General features: G+C 36.6%; 3 protein-coding genes and 1 long non-coding RNA gene across 6 annotated transcripts in view; 1 reads left to right on the forward strand and 3 right to left on the reverse strand.

Moving 5' to 3' along the window:
• The window catches only part of LOC113038752 (mitotic-spindle organizing protein 2), a 1,160,083-nt gene that overhangs the window by 615,224 nt on the left and 523,307 nt on the right, over positions 1–21,552 (forward strand). The window lies entirely within an intron of this gene.
• On the reverse strand, positions 4,301–6,664 carry LOC113038758 (uncharacterized). Its single transcript, XR_003274810.1, has 3 exons — positions 6,406–6,664; positions 5,899–5,994; positions 4,301–4,491 (listed from the first exon to the last, which is right to left on the reverse strand). It is a non-coding gene; the product is annotated as an uncharacterized LOC113038758 (long non-coding RNA).
• Positions 8,990–13,549, reverse strand: LOC113038734 (heparanase-like). Its single transcript, XM_026196365.1, has 12 exons — positions 13,170–13,549; positions 12,953–13,092; positions 12,245–12,373; positions 11,770–11,943; positions 11,461–11,632; positions 11,283–11,330; positions 11,088–11,181; positions 10,855–10,961; positions 10,082–10,196; positions 9,853–9,977; positions 9,600–9,752; positions 8,990–9,401 (listed from the first exon to the last, which is right to left on the reverse strand). The coding sequence occupies exons 1-12, from the start codon at positions 13,385–13,387 to the stop codon at positions 9,242–9,244; spliced, it is 1,635 nt and encodes a 544-aa protein (XP_026052150.1). The 5' UTR covers positions 13,388–13,549; the 3' UTR covers positions 8,990–9,241.
• On the reverse strand, positions 13,744–20,917 carry helq (helicase, POLQ like). 2 transcript variants are annotated; one of them, XM_026196335.1, is made up of 19 exons: positions 20,869–20,917; positions 20,428–20,744; positions 19,769–20,348; positions 19,468–19,646; positions 18,795–18,995; positions 18,228–18,300; positions 18,038–18,135; positions 17,858–17,956; positions 17,600–17,745; positions 17,147–17,386; positions 16,618–16,759; positions 16,440–16,544; positions 16,142–16,352; positions 15,805–15,962; positions 15,499–15,597; positions 14,980–15,153; positions 14,762–14,875; positions 14,521–14,655; positions 13,865–13,948 (listed from the first exon to the last, which is right to left on the reverse strand). In XM_026196335.1, exons 2-19 carry the CDS (start codon positions 20,620–20,622, stop codon positions 13,865–13,867), a joined length of 3,033 nt encoding a protein of 1,010 aa, XP_026052120.1. In that variant the 5' UTR covers positions 20,623–20,744; positions 20,869–20,917. The 2 variants fall into 2 exon arrangements, with proteins under 2 accessions (XP_026052119.1, XP_026052120.1); XM_026196334.1 differs by lacking the exon at positions 20,869–20,917 and having other exon boundaries at positions 13,744–13,948; positions 20,428–20,622.

Here is a 21,552-nt window from a genome sequence, read left to right on the forward strand (position 1 = left end):
AGTTTCTGTAGACCTTTTTGATGAACAGAAAGACATTAACTGTCACTTTGAATCAACTTAATGTTGAAAATTTGTGCATTTAGTCATAAAAAAAATGTAAAAGAATATGGTTAAAATTAACATGCACAATAAATATCCAATGTCTATCAATATAATGCTTTAAAAAAACATACATACATACATTCACACACATATATATATATATATATATATATATATACACACACACACCACACACTAATATAACTAAAAATAATTACATAATATCCATTAAATATATAACATAGCCATGGTGGTGCATTTACTCATTGACACTATTACCCATCTCATTACGAGCCAAGTGTAAAGGCCAAACTCAGTTCAAAGGATTGAGGAAGAAAAGAGACTGGTCTACAAACACTGAAATTTGAGCTTTGACTTCAGAATGAACTAAAAGTTGAATGGAAAAGGATCTTATTACAATCTGGCCACATGTAACATGATCCGAGTTCAGTCAGAGAGCATTACCTCTGCTATACAGAGATGCTAAACTTGAGCTTGGGAGCGTGATCGCTTCTTTAATACAATTACAAGGCTTAAAAGGGACTAAGAAGCAGGGTTATTTTCATAACAGGCCAATTTTCCAGTGAACAGATTTAGAATATGCCTCATGTTAAGCAAATGCATTTGGCAGAATTTTTCGGTGCTCAAGTAACACCAGTGAAACTTTTTCATGCCATGAAAAATATATTTCATTTAATATCCTATTGATCTCTTCAGCAGGTGGTCAGGCTATCAAGACTTTCATGTCATGCCCAGGGGAAGCCTGTTTTTTAAACACAACAGGGGCAAACACAGTGTTACATCTCTATGTCTACAAAGTTAGTGGTAGTCGAACCTTAGCAAAGCAGCAAAATATGCTTTCTGCATGAAGTGTGGGCGAATCATATGGAAAATATTGAAGGCTTGGTTCGTGTATTTTTTTATAAGGGGTGCCAATGGTTTTTACCTGTGCAGTTGTCATGTAGATCACAGGACACAGTCCTATTCGCTGGTGTATTTGTGGTATTCCATTCAGCTTGGAGTATTTGCATAGGACAACAGCTGAGGGCACACAACAAACAAATCACAGGTGGAACCAAGCATGTCCCACAACTCTGGCATTAAAGTGCTTTGCAGCATTCCAGGCAAATGTTTACTGGATTAGACAGGCCTTTTGATTGTGGTTACACTTTGAACAATAGGAATGTCTTCTAATGCGCTAAACTAACTTCCAGTGCTAAAAATAGAAACTTTCAGAGTACTATAAAAGAAGACAGACACTAAACTAAAGCAAAGACGCACCGCTGCTGATGTCACGAGCACATTCATAAATACAAGTGAATAAAGGACTATTCAAAGAAGGAAAAGTTGGCAAACGGGTACTACTACAATCTGCAGTGTCGTAAAATGTGCTATAGCAAACGAAAGGAGAAAGGCGTTGAATAAACCAACAATGGTGGATAGTAGTACCTAGTATTCCCAAAATGAACCTGCGCGTCCCGTCCATTTTTACGTTGCGTTGCGCGTCAAAGCGAAGACTTCATTCCTCGTGTTGCTTCAGATGTCATGTCGTTCATTTTGCAGCGATTATTTTATTAAACGACTACATTCAGTTGCTAAAAACTTTCAGCCCTCTTCCTAAAGTTTACCCTTGGGGTTTTCTCAAGTTAAGAGGGGAGTGACAGCTCGGCTGGTGATTATTGAGCCGTGTGTGGGAGGAGCTAGCGAGTTTTCTCCGCCTTAATGTGTGTATGAACATTTACCAAGGGCTTTTGATTTAATTTAGACCAGCAAAGATGTTTAACTTTTAGCAGGTAAAGGATTTTATTGTATAGAGCATATATAATGGCATGTGAATGTTGATATATTTAATTAATACATAGCCAACAGTATTTAAATATTTTATGATGCTTAGGCCTACATTGCAAACCATTTTTTTTTTTCAATCACAGATAAACAGATTAATTTGTACATTACATTTTATCTTTACCTCAGTGAAACGTTAAATTAAATTAATTAAATTATAAACATTATATTACATTTTGTTAACACACACACACATACAAATATATAAACGTGTTCAGTAAAATAAAGATTTTTTATTGAGTGCTGAAAAAATCAATGACCCAGCATCACACAATAATATCTTGAAGTAGAGGACACCAACTTTGACACCTTTTTATAAAAAATAAAAACCTTTTTAAGAGAAAAAAATTCACAGTGGCCAAAATTAATGTGTCACATATTATATTAAGGAGAAAATTAACGTCATAGGCTATATGTGTGCCCTTGGCATCAAAAAGTGCGAAACTCCCCGGTTCACGGGGTCATTAGTATAGAAATACTTCAGTCAGGGTTGCCCATAGGGGTTGCCTAAATCTCTGACGCTGCCTAAATCCCCTCATGTTCCAGACGGCGCCTCTTAATGAAGCTGAGAGGGCTCTGTGGACACAGCACACTGCTGGAGTGAGGACTTGTGGTCATTGGCCGTGGGATTTCTCATGGGAGATGGAGAAGAGTCTGACGGCAGAGGTTGCCAGAGTCTGCTCTCCTCGTCGCACACAAGCCGTGTATTATCAAGGGGCCACTGCAAACAACGACCCCTTCAGCATCTGCCATGCTCAACTTAGCACAGACACCGCAGGGCTTACTGCGCTCGTTCATGAGAGAACCATGCAAACCAGGATTTTCAGTAAAATGAGCTTAGAAAGCGGTACAGATGGATTGCATATTATTTATTTAAGAATTGAACCAGTAATAGAAAAAGTACTTATGAAACAAATATAGGCACATTATTAATTTTCACCAGCCAATTATATACAGTAAGTTAAATTTTATGCATTGAAAATAATTATCAACTACTGCAAAAATTATGACATTATTAGACACCAAGTCGTAATTATGACATAAAAAAGTCAAACTTAGGAGATAAACCTTCATAATTATGAAATAAAAACAAAATATCAAAAAACAAATAATGATATTAGTAATTGTGTGAAAATTGAGATAGAAAGTCATAGTTATGACATAACCTAAAATTAGGAGTGAATAAGTATGACATGAGCAAAAATTCAGAGGTAAAATATTATGAGACAGTCATAATTATGACATAAATAGACACAATTATATTAAATTGAACGACTTCTACTATTTGTCAATCTCTTAATTTCAAAATTTTATGTAATAATTGGGATATACAAAAAAAAAATCATAAGCTTCCTTATTTACAGTGTATATATATTAAATAATAAGTATTTATCCCAAACTAGAACCTCACAATACTGAAAATCACCAACAATGAATAAAGCTTGTGGTCTACATTCATAACGTTATGTAATGTGGATTATATTCCGATTCAGCCTCTCAACAGCAGTAAACATCGCCACCAGGTGGAAAAAATACCCCACTGCAGGGTTTTGTCCACTAAAGACCCCAAGTAGGCATTGAGCAAATCAAATGTTCAATAATGTGCTATTAACAGGTGGCTGGTTAAACAAAACTGCTGTCATTACTTTACAAAAACAGCTTTCCTTTTGAGTACAATCTATATGCTGGTGGTTTATTTTAGATGAGGTTTTGATGACTTTTCCATGCTTTTTCAATCAGTTGAAATGGTAGTTAAATGATTATATAAAATTTCAATCCTCCTCTACATGAAAATAATCAATTTTTTTCACAGATTACACAAGCAGCCAGTCAAGGAATATTGATCTGTATTTCTACCAGCTGTGTTCTCACTTAAGATATCACAGATGTTTCATTTGTCGTCTAATACAGACTTTCTGCTACAATCATCACACGCTGAGAGAGAAGTGCAATGAGACCTCTTTTGTCTACTCTTTGAGAGGATTCTTAAATGTCTCAATCATTTTATAATACATCTTTAAATTTAGCTGACCACACACACACACACACACACACACACACACACACACACACAGATTTGAATCACAAAGACAGAAAATGACTAAGAATCAAAAGGTTTGACTGCTATAAGCACAGAGTGCTGGAAAATAATGGATCACTTCAACTTGTCAAACTAAATGTCCTGACAAATGAGCACTTTGATTAAAATCGGTTTATTTCAAAAATAAAATAGATTAAACCCAGTGCATGTTGTTCATGAAGTATAAAACAAGTTCTTTTTGGCTACAGCTTGATATTTGCAATAAATATGAATTTTCATAAATAATAAAACAGTGATAATATAATACGAAACTGATTAATTTCTTTCAAGTGTAAAGTTCCCTCACATAAAATAGTATCTCTTGTCAATCACACATTTTGTGTCCCTGATTCTTTATGAGAGCTCATTTGCATACCGGCGCTTCTGCTTCAATCAGAACATAGAATGCAAATGAGAACCCAGGCAGCTTGATGCGTTCTCCAGGCGGCAGCTCACTTCCCTTCAGTGGAGGAAGTGTTCGGTCATCCACCATCCTCAGCACTTGTCCATTCAATTTGACTGACCTACAAAATGGACAAAAAAGTTGGATTTAACAGTCTTGTTACTACAATAGTTGATGCATAATTAGTCGAATGGCTTCAATTTTAGGTTAAAATGTATAAAAAGCTGACTATTCTGTGTAGTCTTTCTAATATGAGGTAATAAATATAAAGTAAAGTGTAGTGTAACATGACTGCATTGTACATGTCATGAGACATTACCTTGAATAAAGACTCTGTTGGCCAGTCTCAGCTGACTGTAGCACAAATGCTTTTTATTTATTTATTTAATCAAAAATGGTACAAACAGTAACAGTGTGAAATATTATTACAATTAAAAATAACTGTTTTTTCTGCTGTATTTTCATATATTTTCAACGTCACTTATTCTGATGGCAAAGCTGAATTTACATGATCCTTCAGAAATAAATCTAATATATTAAAGTTTCTGTAGACCTTTTTGATGAACAGAAAGACATTAACTGTCACTTTGAATCAACTTAATGTTGAAAATTTGTGCATTTAGTCATAAAAAAAAATGTAAAAGAATATGGTTAAAATTAACATGCACAATAAATATCCAATGTCTATCAATATAATGCTTTAAAAAAACATACATACATACATTCACACACATATATATATATATATATATATATATACACACACACACACACACACTAATATAACTAAAATAATTAACATAATATCCATTAAATATATAACATAGCCATGGTGGTGCATTTACTCATTGACACTATTACCCATCTCATTACGAGCCAAGTGTAAAGGCCAAACTCAGTTCAAAGGATTGAGGAAGAAAAGAGACTGGTCTACAAACACTGAAATTTGAGCTTTGACTTCAGAATGAACTAAAAGTTGAATGGAAAGGATCTTATTACAACCTCTGGCCACATGTAACATGATCCGAGTTCAGTCAGAGAGCATTACCTGCTATACAGAGATGCTAAACTTGAGCTTGGGAGCGTGATCGCTTCTTTAATACAATTACAAGGCTTAAAAGGGACTAAGAAGCAGGGTTATTTTCATAACAGGCCAATTTTCCCCAGTGAACAGATTAGAATATGCCTCATGTTAAGCAAATGCATTTGGCAGAATTTTGCGGTGCTCAAGTAACACCAGTGAAACTTTTTCATGCCATGAAAAATATATTTCATTTAATATCCTATTGATCTCTTCAGCAGGTGGTCAGGCTATCAAGACTTTCATGTCATGCCCAGGGGAAGCCTGTTTTTTATAACACAACAGGGGCAAACACAGTGTTACATCTCATGTCTACAAAGTTAGTGGTAGTCGAACCTTAGCAAAGCAGCAAAATATGCTTTCTGCATGAAGTGTGGGCGAATCATATGGAAAATATTGAAGGCTTGGTTCGTGTATTTTTTTATAAGGGGTGCCAATGGTTTTTACCTGTGCAGTTGTCATGTAGATCACAGGACACAGTCCTATTCGCTGGTGTATTTGTGGTATTCCATTCAGCTTGGGAGTATTTGCATAGGACAACAGCTGAGGGCACACAACAAACAAATCACAGGTGGAACCAAGCATGTCCCACAACTCTGGCATTAAAGTGCTTTGCAGCATTCCAGGCAAATGTTATACTGGATTAGACAGGCCTTTTGATTGTGGTTACACTTTGAACCAATAGGAATGTCTTCTAATGCGCTAAACTAACTTCCAGTGCTAAAAATAGAAACTTTCAGAGTACTATAAAAGAAGACAGACACTAAACTAAAGCAAAGACGCACCCGCTGCTGATGTCACGAGCACATTCATAAATACAAGTGAATAAAGGACTATTCAAAGAAGGAAAAGTTGGCAAACGGGTACTACTACAATCTGCAGTGTCGTAAAATGTGCTATAGCAAACGAAAGGAGAAAGGCGTTGAATAAACCAACAATGGTGGATAGTAGTACCTAGTATTCCCAAAATGAACCTGCGCGTCCCGTCCATTTTTACGTTGCGTTGCGCGTCAAAGCGAAGACTTCATTCCTCGTGTTGCTTCAGATGTCATGTCGTTCATTTTGCAGCGATTATTTTATTAAACGACTACATTCAGTTGCTAAAAACTTTCAGCCCTCTTCCTAAAGTTTACCTTGGGGTTTTCTCAAGTTAAGAGGGGAGTGACAGCTCGGCTGGTGATTATTGAGCCGTGTGTGGGAGGAGCTAGCGAGTTTTCTCCGCCTTAATGTGTGTATGAACATTTACCAAGGGCTTTTGATTTAATTTAGACCAGCAAAGATGTTTAACTTTTAGCAGGTAAAGGATTTATATTGTATAGAGCATATATAATGGCATGTGAATGTTGATATATTAATTAATACATAGCCAACAGTATTTAAATATTTTATGATGCTTAGGCCTACATTGCAAAACCATTTTTTTTTTTCAATCACAGATAAACAGATTAATTTGTACATTACATTTTATCTTTACCTCAGTGAAACGTTAAATTAAATTAATTAAATTATAAACATTATATTACATTTTTGTTAAACACACACACACATACAAATATATAAACGTGTTCAGTAAAATAAAGATTTTTATTGAGTGCTGAAAAAATCAATGACCCAGCATCACACAATAATATCTTGAAGTAGAGGAGCACCAACTTTGACACCTTTTTATAAAAAATAAAACCTTTTTAAGAGAAAAAAATTCACAGTGGCCAAAATTAATGTGTCACATATTATATTAAGGAGAAAATTAACGTCATAGGCTATATGTGTGCCCTTGGCATCAAAAAGTGCGAAACTCCCCGGTTCACGGGGTCATTAGTATAGAAATACTTCAGTCAGGGTTGCCCATAGGGGTTGCCTAAATCTCTGACGCTGCCTAAATCCCCTCATGTTTCCAGACGGCGCCTCTTAATGAAGCTGAGAGGGCTCTGTGGACACAGCACACTGCTGGAGTGAGGACTTGTGGTCATTGGCCGTGGGATTTCTCATGGGAGATGGAGAAGATGTGTGACTGGCAGAGGTTGCCAGAGTCTGCTCTCCTCGTCGCACACAAGCCGCGTATTATCAAGGGGCCACTGCAAACAACGACCCCTTCAGCATCTGCCATGCTCAACTTAGCACAGACACCGCAGGGCTTACTGCGCTCGTTCATGAGAGAACCATGCAAACCAGGATTTTCAGTAAAATGAGCTTAGAAAGCGGTACAGATGGATTGCATATTATTTATTTAAGAATTGAACCAGTAATAGAAAAAGTACTTATGAAACAAATATAGGCACATTATTAATTTTCACCAGCCAATTATATACAGTAGTTAAATTTTATGCATTGAAAATAATTATCAACTACTGCAAAAATTGATATTAACCATAATTATGACATAAAAAAGTCAAACTTAGGAGATAAACCTTCATAATTATGAAATAAAAACAAAATATCAAAAAACAAATAATGATATTAGTAATTGTGTGAAAACTGAGATAGAAAGTCATAGTTATGACATAACCTAAAATTAGGAGTGAATAAGTATGACATGAGCAAAAATTCAGAGGTAAAATATTATGAGACAGTCATAATTATGACATAAATAGACACAATTATATTAAATTGAACGACTTCTATTATTTTTCAATCTCTTAATTTCAACATTTTATGTAATAATTGTGATATACCAAAAAAAAAAATCATAAGCTTCCTTATTTACAGTGTATATATATATATATATATATATATATATATATATATATATATATATATATATATAAATAATAAGTATTTATCCCAAACTAGAACCTCACAATACTGAAAATCACCAACAATGAATAAAGCTTGTGGTCTACATTCATAACGTTATGTAATGTGGATTCTATTCCGATTCAGCCTCTCAACAGCAGTAAACATCGCCACCAGGTGGAAAAAATACCCCACTGCAGGGTTTTGTCCACTAAAGACCCCAAGTAGGCATTGAGCAAATCAAATGTTCAATAATGTGCTATTAACAGGTGGCTGGTAAAACAAAACTGCTGTCATTACTTTACAAAAACAGCTTTCCTTTTGAGTACAATCTATATGCTGGTGGTTTATTTTAGATGAGGTTTTGATGACTTTTCCATGCTTTTTCAATCAGTTGAAATGGTAGTTAAATGATTATATAAAATTTCAATCCTCCTTTCCATGAAAATAAATCCAATTTTTTCACAGATTACAAAGCAGCCAGTCAAGGAATATTGATCTGTATTTCTACCAGCTGTGTTCTCACTTAAGATATCACAGATGTTTCATTTGTCGTCTAATACAGACTTTCTGCTACAATCATCACACGCTGAGAGAGAAGTGCAATGAGACCTCTTTTGTCTACTCTTTGAGAGGATTCTTAAATGTCTCAATCATTTTATAATACATCTTTAAATTTAGCTGACCACACACACACACACACACACAGATCTGAATCACAAAGACAGAAAATGACTATTAGCACAGAGTGCTGGAAAATAATGGATCACTTCAACTTGTCAAACTAAATGTCCTGACAAATGTGCACTTTGATTAAAATCGGTTTATTTCAACAGATGTAAAACAGATTAAACCCAGTGCATGTTGTTCATGAAGTATAAAACAAGTTCTTTTTGGCTACAGCTTGATATTTGCAATAAATATGAATTTTCATAAATAATAAAACAGTGATAATATAATACGAAACTGATTAATTTCTTTCAAGTGTAAAGTTCCCTCACATAAAATAGTATCTCTTGTCATCACACATTTTGTGTCCCTGATTCTTTATGAGAGCTCATTTGCATACCGGAGCTTCTGCTTCAATCAGAACATAGAATGCAAATGAGAACCCAGGCAGCTTGATGCGTTCTCCAGGCGGCAGCTCACTTCCCTTCAGTGGAGGAAGTGTTCGGTCATCCACCATCCTCAGCACTTGTCCATTCAATTTGACTGACCTACAAAATGGACAAAAAAGTTGGATTTAACAGTCTTGTTACTACAATAGTTGATGCATAATTAGTCGAATGGCTTCAATTTTAGGTTAAAATGTATAAAAAGCTGACTATTCTGTGTAGTCTTTCTAATATGAGGTAATAAATATGAAGTAAAGTGTAGTGTAACATGACTGCATTGTACATGTCATGAGACATTACCTTGAATAAAGACTCTGTTGGCCAGTCTCAGCTGACTGTAGCACAAATGCTACAATGGTGCTGTTGGCTGTGTGTGCAGGCAGACTGATCATGACTTCATTTTTGTTTAGGTTCAAGGCAAATAAGGTCACAGCACCTGGTCTATAATGTGTGCTGAAAAAGAAAAAGACATCATATGTAAAAAATCATAACCTTTCAAAAGGTAAGTTAACTTCCTTCAAAAATAAATCACTGTGAATGAGAATACAAGTACCTTTTTCTGTTTGTGCAGTGAAGGTAAAGCCGGATTGGTTTCTTTGGTCCTGAATTCATAAGAACTTGTGCTTTTAAGACCTCTGGACCAACAAGCCTTTTGTATAGCAATGATAGCCAGTAATCCTGCCATAATACAAAAAATATTTTAAAGAAAGATAAACTAGGATAATTAACTGGTCCGATACAGAAGTTATGCAGCAAAGATCAAACACATAAAAAACACTTACTGGAAGAGGATCTAGGTTATCATCCACTAAGTGGTACGTGCCAGAACCAATTAACACTTGTCTGATGACGACATCTAAACCAAGCTTGGCAGCAAGCCCCAGTTTATCCAGCCACCTTCAATAAACAAGACAGATAGAATATCTATAATAAACAATGTATATCTTTTTATTTATAATATATTACATATAATACATTACATTTGACAAGAAATTCATACTTTTATTCAGAAAGGATGCATTAGTTTGATCGAAGGTGAATGTCAAGACATTTCTATCTTTATAAAAGATTTATAGTTCATATAAATTCAAAGAATCCGGATCAGATTTTCTACAAAAATATAAAGCAGCACAACTGTGTTATTAGAAAGATTTCCGGAGGATCATGTGATAATGCAGGCTGCTGAAAATTCAGCTTTTCCATCACAAGAATAAATTATGATTAAAAAAATAATTTATTAACATGGATAACAGTCATATAAAATTGTAAAAATATTTAAATATTACTTATTTAATTATATTAAATAAATAAATGGCTAAGATACTTCTTTCAAATAGATTTTTAAAAAAATACTAACTTTAAAAAAAAAATATATATATATATAAGGTTAAAACCATTTTATTTTTTAATTAGAATAATTAGAATAATTATGGAAACTTGTGTATCAGTAACTGCCATTTCTTTCATTTATGTTGCTATTTGTATTTGATTGCACATTAAGCACGGTAAGTTTCAATTGACTTCCAATCTTTCTTCTGTAATCTCTTTGACTTACATAAAACCAGCAACAAACGTGTCAGAGAGTCCAACAGCACCTCCACCATATGCTGAGCTCGTCTCTCCTAGCCAAACCTTCTTCCCCGGAGAAACAGATTCAACAATCTGAAAGCAGTATGTTTATCAGTTCATTTGAGTCATTATCTGACATTGCTCACTTCTGAATGTGAGAAATCTGAATGCTACTAAAAACATCTTGTTTTAATATATTGTGCAGGATTACTCTGGTACCTCGAGGACCTCGTTAATTTTTGTTGCGAGAGTGTCAAGCACTTCAGGGTCAAGGAAATCCTCTAAAGACGTGTCTCGGCCATTCACATAATAGCTGTTAAGAAGAAAAAAGGAGAACAAGTTCAATACAAAGACTAATAACAAGCAAATTAATTCATTGCTGATTTTAGTGAAAGGAAGGAAATCATAACTTACTGATGCCAGGTGCATGCAGTAATGGCCTTTGCTCCAGTCTCCAAAAACCTATAAAAGTCAAATGTTCAACCATGTCATGCTTCTTAGATACTCAAATGGATTAGTATTACTGATGGTGCAGACAATATGCGTAGCTGAAAATCCATTCAATTAAGAACTATTTCCTCTGAACGCTTACCCAGTTAACAAATCTTTGCGGTGATCTCGTGGCTGACTAACATCTGGTCCATATAGTCCTGTTGAGTGGTAGACCGCAGATTCCTGAAGGATTTGATGCAAATGGACAAAATCCTGACCGAGCTGGTGACCATCCACTCTGAGCCCTGCTTTTTTCTCATAGCTGTTGGGTTCTAAAATTAGAGATTTAATGAGATTTAAAAAAGGCATCAACTGAGATAATAACAACAACAGATAATCATATAAAAATGATTAGGTAATTCAAGACAGGAACATATGCATGCGCATAAGCAAAGATCCCAAATCTTACCATTCCCCAGCTCCCAGGACATCACATACTGCCTGGACTCACAGTACTTCAACAGCAGTTCTGCATTAGTGCTGTTCCATGTGTTTTCGCTGGTTCGGAGCAAAGCATTCAAACCGAAGATTAGGTCCAAACCAGAGCAGTTCGCAAAGGCGTATAGTAGATCGACAGCATATTCTGAAACACAGACACGTGACTTTTACGTTTTATGATCTGTGAAAATCTGAATGCAATACTGGGTTCAGTAATAATGATTGCCCAGAGTTTATATACATATAGCTACCATATAATTGCTATAGTTTTTAGCTGTCATGCAGTCTTTTTGTAAAGAAGACTTTTCATTCAAAATTAAACTTTACATTTTCTGACACTTAGAAGTGTGGGACAGTGGAATTTACCTTGTTGCTAGAGAACAACGTTTTGTGGAACTGACTCCATTAGGTAATGAAATATTTATAAGAAGTGAAATTAAACTTACCAGAGAATTTTGTCTTTTTGTATTTTCCCTCTAGTTCCTCCTGAAGTAAAGTCTTTGACTGTAGGACCCATTCTTGCTTTAACCGGTTTTCCAGAAATGGAGGCAATTCAAGTCTCTCACATAATTTTCCTGTAGGAATAACAGCAGATGAGGCCGATTAAATGAATCCAATAATAACAATATAAAAAAACTGATCTCATCTCTCTCTATATATATATATATATATATTGATGCACTGTAAGTGCACTGTGGATAAAAGTGTCTGCTAAATGCATAAATTTAATTTAATTTAAAATTTAATATACACACATATATACATTGTGTGTTTGAGAGGGAGTGAGACAGAAAGAGAGAGACCAAATTCAAAGTATTTGTATCAGTTTCAGTTTAGTAAAATGTGGAACATTGTTATGTGATCTAATATAGCTTCCAGTAAGAAACCTTGAACCCAGGTGGTTAAATGTCATCGCAAAAAAATAAAAATAAACTAGTGTCAAAATAATTTTGGGGGCAACTACAATCTTAAGATACAACAAGCTGTGTAGGTGCATTGTATGTTCAGCCTGTTCGTGTGAATCGGTTCACTGTTCATTAAAAGTAATGCTGTTAAAGTCAGATGATAACACACCACAGTCAGCTTTCTCAGCTACTGTAGAGGATGTGGTTTACTTAACTAAGTTTTAAGTCATGCTAAGTGGAAGAGGTTACCTCGAACAGCGCTGCTGCTGTTGTCTCTCCCTTGAAAATATCTTCCGCGTGGGTTGAATTTCATGAAATCTTGTTTGGTACCTCCAAATCGCAGAAACGCTGGGATCAAGGCTTTGGCGAGGGTTCTTAACTTCGGAGAACTACATAAACACCATATCACTTCTTTTAAAGTTACAATCCAACTGTATTCATTTGAGGTTTAAGAGAAGTTACTTACTTCAGTAGGTTCATGAACTTCTCCTGGGCGATTAAACTCGCATCTATGGCCACGGAGAGAAACCTTTCGTCCACCCGTCGGACCACACGGGACAGATCCAGGTCGACGTGTATTGACTGAACATCATCAACAGATATCACCGTTTTGGCACCGACACACAACGAGCCAAACAAAGCAAGGGCTACAATCGTGGAAACTGCCGTGTCAGAAGACTTCATCTGTTCAGTCCACCGATGTCGCTCTTCACGGGCATCATCCAAAATACAGAGGCGAAATATTTTTATTCTATTTATTTATTTATTGGCACCGTCAAAGCTACTTCCTTCTTTCTTGTTAGACCAGTTCATGACAATAAAAAAAAAAAATCTCTTACGCTGGTGACTTCTGGGCGTGGCTTCAGGCTAATTCATTTATTTGCATGCCTTATTTGATTGGCTGGCACTCGCAACAAGAGCAGCGCTGGAACTTTGTCACGCTGTTTGTGGTTGTTTCCCCTTTGTGGCAGACGTCATAAAGTCTTTATGACACAAAATAACACTTGACCATGGAAATGAGTAACAGAGATGCTACTAAAAACGAGGTTACTTCCATTTTTATTTCAGCCAGACATGTAGTTACAAAATAGTTTACATAATGCCAGGTAGATTAAATAATATACATGCTATTTACATAATATAAAAAAAATAAACACAAATTTACAACAATGGGATATCAGATGGCAGCATAAGCAGGTCATCCACCTCCTCCTGCAAGGCTTCTGCTTTCTCTTTTATTAACATCTGAAAATGAAAATGTAAAAAATGTTCTTATGTACATCGTAAAAGTATAGTTCATCCATAAACAAAAATTATTTCACACCCTCATGTATGACTTTCTTTCTGATGAGGAATGAAGGATTTCCTGATTGTCCTGGTCAGTCTTTTTGCATGCATTGACAATATATGGTAACAAAAAGTATACAGAATCACCAAAATCATCATAAAAGTAGCCTTGACACACTCTGAGGAAGGCTGAAGGGCGCATCCGTGTGCAGTGTTTTGGTCATTTTAAATGTTTATATTGTAATGGCCATAATGCAAATAAAGGCTTTTAAACTTTTTTGGATGAAAGAGGAGCACTGGATTCCTTTCTATAATAAAAGAAGCCTTCGTGAGCCATCATCATTTGAGAAAATAACTTTATGATGCTTTTATAATGATTTGAGGCCAAATGTCGACATTTGACATAATTTCTGAAGTAAGGAAGTCATCCAGGTTTGACTTGAGGGTGAATAAATGATGAGAACTTTTATTTTGGATAAACTAAATAAAAAGACTAAGCTGAATATATAATGTTGCTCTATAGTACTTACTTTGGCTGATGCAATAATTTGATTGGCTTGTCTTTTGAAGAGGTTCTCAATAGTTTGGACCAAAATTTGTGGATCTGCATTGGCAAGATGTGCCAGTGTCTTGTAACCAGCATTATACAGCTGCTTAGCACGATGCTGAAGAAAAAGAGAATGAAAGAAGAAAAAAATAATATCACAGCTCTCAAGCAAATGTTCTTGTAAGTTATATTAGAGAGACAAAATGAGCAGCAGCAACACACACCTCCATGACTCCAGCCACTTCCATGAGTGGAATGAGCTCGGCCTGCACACAGTAAGTCAATCTACGGGTCAGCTCTGAGAGTAGAGCCTTGTAGGCCCAAAACTCCTCCAGCTCCTGAAATGGACAGACATAGTACTTTAATCCATTAAAGATAGGAACAGATGTAGATTTGTCAACTCAGCTGATATGTATTAAACGATGCCAGGATGTGCCCTAACCTCAGTGAAGTGCAGCACGGAAGAGCCAAATGCGGAAGCTGAGCTGAGAAGAGTCTGTACAAAGCCTCTGGTCAGCTGAAATCGATCAGACACATCCCAAAGGTTTGTCTCCTTCAGAAGGGAGTAGAGCACCAAAGCCAGATACAACCTATTCACTACCACAACATCCACAGACTGAGATGCGGGTACGAGAAAACAGGAACAAAAACATTCATTGTGAAATCCAGGTCTGATGATGTTCACATTAAGTCACAGTAAATCATTACTTTCCACCTCAGAAACTTAAGCTATGCTTAAACTTATGCTAAATGTAGATTTAGCATTAACACTCTGTAAATCCTTTAAGAGGATTAGGATTGAAGTAAGACATGTTTAATTTTTTAAAACATCGTCAGCTAATGATATCTGTTTACAGCAGTTTCAGGGTTATTATACCTAGGCTGTTTGACCCACAACAAAAACGGTTGTGTTTCGCTAGTATGGTATTCTCAAGTATGAGAAGAATGCTGTTTTGCCAACCTTCCTCACGCTCTGTCCTGCTGCCTTTCTAGCCACAAAACTTTCAGGCACTCCGACCGCAGTGGCCATCTTCTGCTCAGCAGCTGACAAATTCGTAAACTGGTACAATGAAACATTTGTATTAAAGAAGAGCACATTAATGACAATAATACAAAGATGAAGGTGGTGATATTCTGTACTGTCCCAGGTTTGGGGTTGTTTTACTATATTTTGGATTTTAAAAAAAATGCAGCCTTGATGAAAATAAAAGGATTCTTTCAAAAAACATAAAAAACTTGTAGTGTGACAAAATAAAAATCATCCCACCTGCCTGAAGTAGATCATCCAATCTGGTTTGCATTGATTTACCATGTCATATGGAGTAACCAGATACACTAAGTGAAGAAAACTATTGAGGAGTAAACCCTCCAGCCCTTTCGATAAGTCTTGGTAGAGCAGATCACAGTAGCTTAGGTCTATTGAACCTGAAACAACAAGTAAAGTTTTAAATGGAAACCACAAAAAAGGAGGCTCTGCTAATGTATAATTTTTAAACTGGATCGTATCGCCATCATGTGGTAAATATTTAAATATCTAGAATAATTCTCATAATACTCATTAAAACATGAAATTATACCAATCCTCATACCATGTTTAGTTTTACCTTTGAATGTTGCTCTCCCAAGCCTGGTGATCTGGAGAATGGTTTGATTATTTACATCAGCAGAGACTTCGATGAGGCTCTTCTGCTTCAGAGTATCTATAGACTCCACTGTAAGGTCCCACAAACTCCTCTCTGGACTGACCTGAGCCTCCTGCACACTAAGCAGTGTGCCCTTCATGAAATCCCTCACTTGTTCTACAGTTGTAGTTATCTGAAATTAAACGAAACACATTAGTGTTAGCACTTCTTATCTAGACTTAATTTCTCAATTATCACTACATCAAAACATTCCACAAACCTTCAGCCCAATGAGTGACAGGACGAGACTGAGGAGGCCCCTCCCTCCATCATGTAGAAGGTTACTGTAACACTTCTCCATTGGTGTAGAAAGCAGTTTTTTGGCCTGAAGTAAACATATCCATGCAATTAATATAATACAATAAAACATGCATTTAAAAAAAAAACTGATTCTTTACCATGTCTATATCTTTGTGCTGCAGGATCAGGATACTCTCACCCATGGCATCAATTCCTGCTCTTCCTGCTCTGCCTACCATCTGTTTGTACTGACTTCTCTTTAAAAACTCTGTAGCTACATATGGGGAGCGCAGAATGACCCTGAGAAGTAGCAGATGCATATGATTAAGAAACGCACATCAACAGAGAGCATGCACGTGGCATCACCGTCAGCTGGAGAGACAAAAAGACTGAATGGTAGCATCGGTTTCCAGCATGAATGCACAAACACAAACACATCTAAAACAGGAAAGATCGTTTGACTGTACAAAAAGATTTGACAAGATATCCAAGCAATATTTTTACAGACTTCCAAAAGCTACATTAAAGAGAAACACTGATCCCTGCAATTTAAAGAAACTGTTTTCACAGCTTCCCTATTAAATCAAGTCATACAGCAGGCTCTTTTGGCACTCCGGCGGGAAAATTATGTCAGTGCATATCCTCAATACAGATTTGAGGCTTTCTGATGCATAGGCCTACACAAACCTGCGTGCAGGAAGGTTGATGCCAGCAGCGAGAGTAGAGGTGCAGGTGAGAAGGCAAAGCACCCCTGAGGAATAGGCCTCTTCCACCAGTTTCCTCTCATCACTGGTCAGGCCGCTGTGGTGGTAGGCCAGGCCAAAGGGCACAGTCTTCTGCAGCACAGGACACAAGGATCCATTCCCACTGCTCTTCAGTTCACCAAGAAGAGTGGCTTTCTCTGCCTTCTTGTGTTTCAAAAACTCCCTGTAAAAATGACAGTGACTTTTAAAGGGATAGTCCACCAAAAGTGTAAACTCTCATAAATAATTGTAAAGAATGTTGGCAACCAAACATGCCATAAAATCAGTGGGACCCAAAATTGTTTGGTTACCAACATTCTTGAAAATTTCTTCTTTTGTGTTCTACAGAAGAAAGAAATGCACACAGGTTTTTTAAGGACTCTAAAGGTCTACGCACTTATTTAAATACTTGCAGATCATTCCAGCTAGGTTCTCGCAGTTCTTCTTGGTGGCACAGAAAATGAGGCAGGACTGCTGAGGGATGACTTCAGTAGCCAGAGCTACGATGTGGTCCGGGTCCATTTTCTGCATTCCACTGGAATACTGAGAAAGTCCATTGCACAAGTTTCAATGGGTTTACCAGATCAATATCTTATTGAGTTAAAAAAAAAAAGCTTAAATGTGCGGAGCTTTGGCCACAGATGATCATCAATACCTTAAAATCCAGGAGTCGTGAGAAACTGAAGCAGGTCTCTTCCCTTGGGTTGACTTCATATATGCTGTCCTTTATTTTTACATACTCTTTCAGCTCAACCTACAGAATCGGCAGTTATTTATTTGAATTGAGGTGATCAAATTTAAAGCCTTAATAAATCACAATAAGTAACAGTCTCACAGGTCTGAAGTCGTTGGTGTAGTTTTCAGCATTCAGGAAAGTCTGAAGATCTCCAACGTTGCCTAGCGTAGCACTCATACCAATAATTTGGGTGGATTCTGGGGAGAAAAGACAATGGAGTTATCAGAATCTGTAATGATTGACCATCACACAGATAGAGGACAGCGTGTGTGAGTTTCATGATACTCACTGCTCATGTACAGAATCTTTGACAAAGTCATTTCAAGAATTGCCCCCCTGCTTCCATCACCAAGCATATGAAGCTGAAAAAAAAAATGTATGTGAAAAGCTTATACACACTCCTGCTCAAAAGTTTGGGGGTCTTTTTTTTAAGACATTAATGTTTCTATTCAGCAAGGGTGCATTTAATTTATCACAAAGGGTAGTAAAGACTTTTACATTATTACAAAAAAATGTATTTCTAATTGATGGTACTGAATCCTGAATTTTTTTAAGCTGCTGTTTTTTGAGCACCAATCAGCATATTAGAATGATTTCTGAAGGATCATGTGACACTGAAGACTGGAGTAATGGCTGCTGAAAATTCTGCACAGAATCTTTTATTTATTTATTTTTAATTTAAAATGTATTAAAACAATTATTTTAATTTGAAACAATATTTTACAAAATTAGTTTTTACTGTATGTAAATAAATGCAAATAAATCTTACTGACCCCAGACTTCTCATGTAGTGTATCAAAACAAAAACACAACAAAAAAATATGCTTTAATAATAGTAGTAGTTTGTGTTGCATACCTCATCCACAACAACCAGACCAATATTGTCTAGACGGTCATTTTCAATCAGTGAATTGACAAGACTGTGACCCTTCTCAATAGTTGTGACGTACAGAGAGTTTTTATTTCTTCTCTTGACTGGAGGAAACCTCCCTTTACTGCCAGCATACTCCTCGACCATGAAGTCCAACTCAATTCCAAAGCTAGATAACCCTCGAACCTAAAGGAAAAGAAAGTGACATGGCATACAGCGAAGTATGGTGACCCAAACTCGGAATTTGTGCTCTGCATTTAACCCATCCAAAGTGCACACACACAGAGCAGTGAACACACAAACACACACACTGTGAACACACACCCGGAGCAGTGGGCAGCCATTTATGCTGCGGCGCCCGGGGAGCAGTTGGGGGTTCGGTGCCTTGCTCAAGGGCACCTCAGTCGTGGTATTGAGGGTGGAGAGAGCGCTGTACATTCACTCCCCCCACCTACAATTCCTTCCGGACCGAGACTCGAACTCGCAACCTTTGGATTACGAGTCTGACTCTTTGAACATTAGGCCACGACATCCCCTAAAGTCAAATCAATGCATATAAGTGTATCAACAACACAGTAATAATCTAAATCGCCTTGATTAACAATTGCCCCACTGTTTAGATGATACATAAATCATGCCAAAATTTGCACATTTATACCTTTTCCTGAACCAAGGATATGTACGGCAAAATAAGCAGTGCATCTTTCTTTCTACACAAGAGCTCTTTAAATATGAGAATCTCTGCCACTAGAGTCTTTCCTCCACTTGTTGGTAAAGAATAAATTAGATTTTTCCTTTGTTGCACTGAATCCAGGCTCAAGCACGTCTTCTGCCACTCTGAAATTAAAAGAGAATAGAAAAACAACAACAACAACAAAAAAAAACAAGAGGATTAAAACACTGATTTACCAGATACCAATAAGGACAAAACTGTATTGGGTAGGATGTGAAATACTTACCATACAAGTCCTGGATTCTCTTTAATTTCAAAATAAGGTCTTTAACTTTGGATGGGAGACCAAAAAAAGGGCCCAGGTCCTGCTCAGCTGATATGGACCCCATGGCCTGCATGGCAAAACTCATTTCTTCAGTCATCACTGCTTCCTTTTGTTGTACCGTCTTGGAGACAGTACAGGATGTTGCTGCATTGTCTATCAGTATTTTCTTAAGATGATCTTTCATGCTTCTTCTGGCCTTTGGGGGTGGCTTGTTGGCAGTGAGATCTGCATGATTGACAACTGGCCTGGGATTCATCAGATCAGGGGTAGAGGTGTTATGTGCACCCCTGGAAGGGCTTTTGTGTGGACTCGTGACAGCTTTTTGAAATTCAAGCTGAGAGCTCGGCAAAGCTCTAGGTGGTGAATCTCTGAAATCCTCTGCTAAGATTGAGTCTGAAAGATCATCTTCACAGGCATTTGGAGTCTGCTGGTCTTGACACTGCCTCATCTGGAGCTCCACATCTTCAAGCTTAGCCAGAAATGAGCTGTCACCCACAATGCTGTCATAACCCTCAAATAAGTCCTCATTATCACTGCAGCACTGGATAAGAAAATAAACACTATTGGTATGCTTGAAATCAACGTACATCTTTCAGTGAAAGCAAGAAGGGTCTGCTTACCAGCTCTGTGCCTTTGTTCTCACTCATGTCTGGAGTATGAGTGTGTCCTTCAACAGTAGAGCATGTTTCTGATGTGAAACTTGACCGCTTCTTGGCTGGAGTGATGTGACTTCTCATGCCATCCCTTGATCTCTTTCTTGAAGACGAAGTGTTGCGCTTTACCACAATCTCGTGCATGTGGTTGTCAGTATTCATTACTGCTAGTGTAAAGCTACTGGAAACTGATATTACGCATTGCTTGATTACACTGCCGTTCTGTAGGCTCAGTAACTGACAACAACCACAACAAAGAGCCGAAGCTATTTATTCATCCAAGTCTGAATGAAAGTCAAGTAACTGACATTAGTCACTACATCAAAACCATAACAAAACAACCAATTATTTATTATTTCACAGAATAACACTTAAATAGTGAGCGGCGACACAACAGCCAATATTTACCAAAACCCAGGATTACTTTCGAAAAGATGAGTGATGGAGTTAACCAATGGGAGTTCGCATTTGGACCACGTGACTGTTAAAGACGCGAAAAGGCAGAACAAAAGTCCCTTCAATCCTTCAGAAAATGCAAAAAAACAAAACAAAAACAAAAAAACATACAACTTCAAAATCCTTTTATATGTCATATTTTATTTTATCATTTATTTATTTTATTATTGAAAACGACTTTCAAAAGACATGCAAAATGGTCCATACACTTGCAAAACTATAAAGCTACAAAAGCTTTTTACACAATTGTTCTATTATTTTATTAAGTCAAGTCAAGTCAAGTCACTTTTACTGTCACATCACCGTGAGTGAAATTATTGGGAGCTTGCTCCAGAAATTGCAGAACAGTTAACATATAACCAACAGACTTCAACAGGTGAAAGTGTGCAATATGCACATACATATGGTCAGTTTTATTATTATTATTATTATTTTAATTATATACCATTGATTCTTCATCTGTGAATTTGTTTGTTAATTAGGCCAATATAATGTCAGAAGCTAAAAGTCTAAAACTTTCATAGTTTTTCGAGTGTATTTACACATTCTCCTTCCAAAAAAGAGTAAGAAAACTGATTACAAGTCTTTCAAGAATCCAAAATGATCCATACACAAAAATCTACAAAATCACGAAAG

This window comes from Carassius auratus, chromosome 21 (genome assembly GCF_003368295.1).
Source record: "Carassius auratus strain Wakin chromosome 21, ASM336829v1, whole genome shotgun sequence".
NCBI classification, from domain to species: domain Eukaryota; kingdom Metazoa; phylum Chordata; class Actinopteri; order Cypriniformes; family Cyprinidae; genus Carassius; species Carassius auratus.

Bases quoted from the DNA above. Each gene is read 5' to 3' on its own strand.
- helq (XM_026196334.1), bottom strand. From the start codon at position 20,622: ATGAATACTGACAACCACATGCACGAGATTGTGGTAAAGCGCAACACT. The intron at 16,760-17,146 runs GTTTGTGTAGGC...GCTACTTCTCAG, and splicing joins ATCAACCTTCCTGCACGCAG to GGTCATTCTGCGCTCCCCAT. The intron at 15,963-16,141 runs GTAAAACTAAAC...TTGTTGTTTCAG, and splicing joins TGGGAGAGCAACATTCAAAG to GTTCAATAGACCTAAGCTAC.
- LOC113038734 (XM_026196365.1), bottom strand. From the start codon at position 13,387: ATGAAGTCTTCTGACACGGCAGTTTCCACGATTGTAGCCCTTGCTTTG. The intron at 11,331-11,460 runs GTAAGCGTTCAG...TGACTTTTATAG, and splicing joins CGCAAAGATTTGTTAACTGG to GTTTTTGGAGACTGGAGCAA. The intron at 9,978-10,081 runs GTAAGTGTTTTT...GTATTATGGCAG, and splicing joins ATAACCTAGATCCTCTTCCA to GATTACTGGCTATCATTGCT.